The sequence below is a fragment of the Ranitomeya variabilis genome, chromosome 1 (assembly GCF_051348905.1).
Source record: "Ranitomeya variabilis isolate aRanVar5 chromosome 1, aRanVar5.hap1, whole genome shotgun sequence".
NCBI lineage: Eukaryota > Metazoa > Chordata > Amphibia > Anura > Dendrobatidae > Ranitomeya > Ranitomeya variabilis.
Window position 1 is genome coordinate 703,723,212 of NC_135232.1, and position 5,166 is coordinate 703,728,377.

General features: G+C 46.8%; 1 protein-coding gene across 1 annotated transcript; it reads left to right on the top strand.

Annotated features, from left to right (window-relative positions):
• The first annotated feature begins 685 nt into the window (after nucleotides 1–685).
• LOC143818130 (uncharacterized) lies at nucleotides 686–2,402 on the top strand. The gene is made up of 2 exons (XM_077299565.1): nucleotides 686–830; nucleotides 1,211–2,402. Exons 1-2 carry the CDS (start codon nucleotides 817–819, stop codon nucleotides 2,358–2,360), a joined length of 1,164 nt encoding a protein of 387 aa, XP_077155680.1. The 5' UTR covers nucleotides 686–816; the 3' UTR covers nucleotides 2,361–2,402.
• The last annotated feature ends 2,764 nt before the right edge of the window (nucleotides 2,403–5,166 follow it).

A 5,166-nucleotide genomic window follows, 5' to 3' on the forward strand; every position in this document is an offset into this window, starting at 1 on the left:
AAAAAAATGTAAATGCTAATTTTTATTTAAACATTCCAAAAATTCCTGTGAAACACCTGAAGGGTTAATAAATTTCTTGAATGTGGTTTTGAGCACCTTGAGGAGTGCAGTTTTTAGAATGGTGTCACATTTGGGTATTTTCTATCATATAGACCCCTCAATATGACTTCAAAACAAAATGGTGTTGTAAAAATGAGAAATTGCTGGTCAACTTTTAACCCTTATAACTCCCTAACAAAAAAAATGTTGGTTCCTAAATTGTGCTGATGTAAAGTAGACATGTGGGAAATGTTACCTATTAAGTATTTTGTGTGACATATCTCTGTAATTTAAGGGCATAAAAATTCAAAGTTGGAAAATTGCGAAATTTCCAAAATTTTCGCCAAATTTCCGTTTTTTTCACAAATAAACGCAGGTTATATCGAAGAAATTTTACCACTATCATGAAGTACAATATGTCACGAGAAAACAAGGTCAGAATCGCCAAGATCCGTTGAAGCGTTCCAGAATTATAAACTCATAAAGGGACAGTGGTCAGAATTGTAAAAATTGGCCCGTCATTAACGTGCAAACCACCCTTGGGGGTAAAGGGGTTAAAGGCATATTTTTTTAAAAAAAAAAAATTATGTTTGCGTATATTACATAGGCGTAATATTTTTGTTTTTTTCTTTGACAACAGTGGCTTTGTTGAAAAGACGCTGGCGCTCAGCAAGGGACCAGTACCGGTGGGAATATAATCCCCTTCCCTCCACATCTGTGGCATCTAGAAAGCGCCAATATGTTTATTTCCGGCAATTAGAATTCCTGCGCCCAGTCATGGAACTCAACCAGTAAGTGTACTGCTTCAACTAGCTCAATTTTAAATGTTGGTTCACAACACAAATATTGTTTGAGGCTAACTATGTATGTGGCACTGTCAATACTCAAGTAAGCCACTTTGTACATGCACATGTAAAATGGCTTGAAACACGCCTAGTTTTTTGTATTAAAACAAAAAGGTTCCAGATGAATACTCCAGAAAAAAAAAAGTTTCAAAAATGGTTGCATAAAGATACCAAGGTTGTCAAAATTGACATTTTAAATACAAGGTTGTGACCTTAAATCCCTTATTGGTAGGTTTGTGAATTTTTTCAAGGCTATTATTTGAATTTTTTATAAAAACATGTTTATGTTACAACTTTAACGACAATGTCCTTTTCTTTACTCCTAGGACTGTGGACAACTTGGATGATTCTGATGAGTCACCAACAGCGGCTGCCTCAGCACCTTGTACGTCAGCATCAGAGACGGATCACACAGCTGAGGCCAGTCAAACAACACAGCCACAACAGCCATCTGCTGCTGGGGAAACAAGCACTGAGGGTATGATTGGAAGCAGCCAAAATCAAACAGAACAACCATCACAGGCATCAAGTGCACCAGCACCCCAGGCATCACAAGCAGCATCAAACATTCCACCGCGGTACATACCACCTAGCGTGAGAGGAAGCAGGCGACATGAGGAGATCAGGATGTTGCCAGAAGCAATTGATGCAAGAGTCCTGCATATACTGAACTCAATGACACCAGAATCAGATGTTGATCGTTTTTGCCGCTCACTGTCTCCCTGTCTGGCAAAAGTACCCACACAACGTCAAGAACGTGTCCGGGCAGCTATGCTCACCCTCCTTGCTGCCAGCCAGGGAGAGAATGAGCCCAACCAGGTGCTTTCACCCATAGAACAGTGGCATACTGACCAAAATCAGACCCAGTTGACCACTACAGCGTCAACACACCAGGAGCAACAGGTGCCTGCAACCTCTTATGGGCAACCATCAACCAGCCAACAATTCACACAAATGGCAGTACCATATTATGTGCATGAACCACCCCCTGCATCAAGCCAACAGATACAACATAGGCCACTGGGTGAAGTTGCTCAGAGATTTCAAGTGCAACAGCAGTACACCAGGCCACCAAGGCAAATCACGCCTGGCCTAACTAGATTTGGGCCACCGAACCCTCAGCCAACAACACAACAAACAACTGGCCAAACATATCAAGGTTACATTTCACGTCCACAAAGCCATATGCAACCTGTTGCTCAGGTTGGACAATACTCAGTCTGTGCAAACTACCAGCAACAACCACTCCCCCAACAACAACACTTTTATGGCCCCTCCTTAGAAACCCAAAGCTACAACACTACTACCTCTGGATACCAACAAATGTATGTTGGAACATCCGTCGATAATCCACCACTGCAGACACAAATTTCACAAGCTCAAATGCCCCCACAATCCGCCATCACGGAAGGTGTAGGCCCAGAAAACACTACAGAAGAATCAGTGTCTACTCAGGATGATTTCCACAATGTTTAAAGTTTCACAATGTTAAAATAATTGTTTTTCAAATATGTGGCATGATACAATGGCATTAATGCACATTATTGCTCATATGTTGTTTGGAAATGTTAAAGCGGGTTTTTGTGCCTACTCTTATAAAAAGTTTGGGTTAACAACAAATTTATTTACATGTTGTGTTTATTTGGATCAACATTACTAACTAGTTGTAGGCTAGGTAGCACCAAGTGATCAAATGCACAATATAGTTTGCAAATAAAAAATAATTAACGAGTACTGAAGGTGGAAACGTGTGTTTAGAATGCCAAATTGCTAATTAGTGCACCTTTCCCTCATCTAACCCTTTAATTACAGGCCCAAGCCTTTACCGTATTTTTCGGACTACAAGACGCACTTTTTTTCCCAAAAAATGTAAGGGGAAAATGGGGGTGTGTCTTGTAGTCGCAATATACTTACAAATCATGCGGCGGCGGTCCAGATGCAGCCTCCCTTCCCATGCTGGTGCGGCTGTGGCTGTGCTGCGGGCAGGGGCTGTGCTGCGGGGCTGTGGCAGCGGCTCTCTGGGCTCAGTGGGGGCTCCGACGGCATTTCGTAAAAGCCCGGGGGGCCCCCACTCATCCGTGAAAGGCAAGTTGAGGTGGCCTGGCCTCTGAGAACATGGGCTCCGGGAAAATGGCCGCCGGGCCGGCGCACGCTTAGATTCAAATCTTGTCAACAAGATCTCGTCTCCCGAGATCTCGGGGCGAGATCTCGGCAACAAGATCTGAATCTGAACGTGCGCCGGCCCGGCGGCCATTTTCCTGGCGCCCATGTTCTCGGAGGCCACCGCAACTTGCCATTCACGGATGAGCGGGTGGCCTCCGGGCTTTGACGAAATGCTGTCGGAGCCCCCACTGAGCCCAGAGAGCCGCTGCCACAGCCCCGCAGCACAGCCCCTGCCCGCAGCACAGCTTATGCCCCAGAGCCCAGCCACTGCCCACAGCACAGCTTGTGCCCCAGAGCCCAGCCACTGCCTGCAGCACAGCTTGTGCCCCAGAGCCCAGCCACTTCCCGCAGCACAGCTTGTGCCCCAGAGCCCAGCCACTGCCCGCAGCACAGCTTGTGCCCCAGAGCCCAGCCACTGCCCGCAGCACAGCTTGTGCCCCAGAGCCCAGCCACTGCCCACAGCACAGCTTGTGCCCCAGAGCCCAGCCACTGCCCGCAGCACAGCTTGTGCCCCAGAGCCCAGCCACTGCCCGCAGCACAGCTTGTGCCCCAGAGCCCAGCCACTGCCCGCAGCACAGCTTGTGCCCCAGAGCCCTGCCACTGCCCGCAGCACAGCTTGTGCCCCGGAGCCCAGCCACTGCCCCGGAGCCCAGCCTCTGCCCCGGAGCCCAGCTGCTGCCCCGGAGCACAGAGCCTCCACCCCTGCCCAAGCATAGAGCACCAGCCTGGGATGGGATTTCCTGGAGGCCAACGCACCAGCCTGGACCATTGAAAGGCCCCTGTGACCACTTCTCCACCTGTGGCGATCCCTTCACTGGTAAGCTGAATTCGGACTGTAAGACGTACCCCCATTTGAAACATTTTTTTTTTCCTTATTTTTATTCTGAAAATTTGGGGTGCGTCTTATCGTCCGGTTCGTCTTATAGTCCGAAAAATACGGTGATTGCAGACTTAAAAAAATCTGAGGTACGTGTCCACATGGATGGCTCACGGATGGCTCACGGATGACATACAGATGACATACGTAACTTCAACACGGACACACGGATGACACACGGAGTACACACACGGACATACGGACACGGATATCTCTGGTACCGTTTTTTCCGGTACCGGAAATATCAGGACGTGTGAAAGAGGCCTAACACACATTAACTAAAAATTACAGTACTAATATGATTTTTATTTCATTATTTCATTTTGAGGGGTGACGGAATGCCTTTAACAATGTATCTAAACTGGTTTTAGTTGGTTCCTTCAAAGAAAGCTATAAAAAGAAGCAAGTGTTGGGTAAATTATATCCGTCCAATACTATTTTGATGGATTCAAAGTACTTTGTGCCCTTCCATTTGGTCTATGTAGTTTAATATTTTATGAACTTTTATTTCTTTTCTGTACTTTTCTCTGCACATTTTTACATTTGTCATTTTCACATTTAAAAAGATTTTACCAGACGCAGCCCTTGAGTGGTGATTAGTGTTGAGCATTCCGATACCGCAAGTATCGGGTATCGGCCGATACTTGCGGGTATCGGAATTCCGATACCGAGATCCGATACTTTTGTGGTATCGGGTATCGGTATCGAAACAACATTAATGTGTAAAATAAAGAATTAAAATAAAAAATATTGCTATACTCACCTCTCCGACGCAGCCTGGACCTCACCGAGGTCTTTGCTTAAAATGCGCGCGTTTACTTCCTTCCGTGACGTCACGGCTTGTGATTGGTCGCGTGCCGCCCATGTGGCCACGACGCGACCAATCACAGCAAGCCGTGACGTAATTTTCAGGTCCTCAATGCCTAATTCTAGGCATTCAGGATTTTAAAATTACGTTCCGGCTTGTGATTGGTCGCGTCGCGGTCACATGGGCGACGCGACCAATCACAAGCCGTGACGTCACGGGAGGCAGGAAACGCGCGCATTTTAAAATTACGTCACGGCTTGTGATTGGTTGCGTGCCGCCCATGTGACCGCGACGCGACCAATCACAGCAAGCCGTGACGTAATTTCAGGTCCTGAATGCCTAATTCTGCATTCAGGACCTGAAAATTACGTCACGGCTTGCTGTGATTGGTTGCGTCGTGGTCACATGGGCGGCACTCGACCAATCACAAGCCG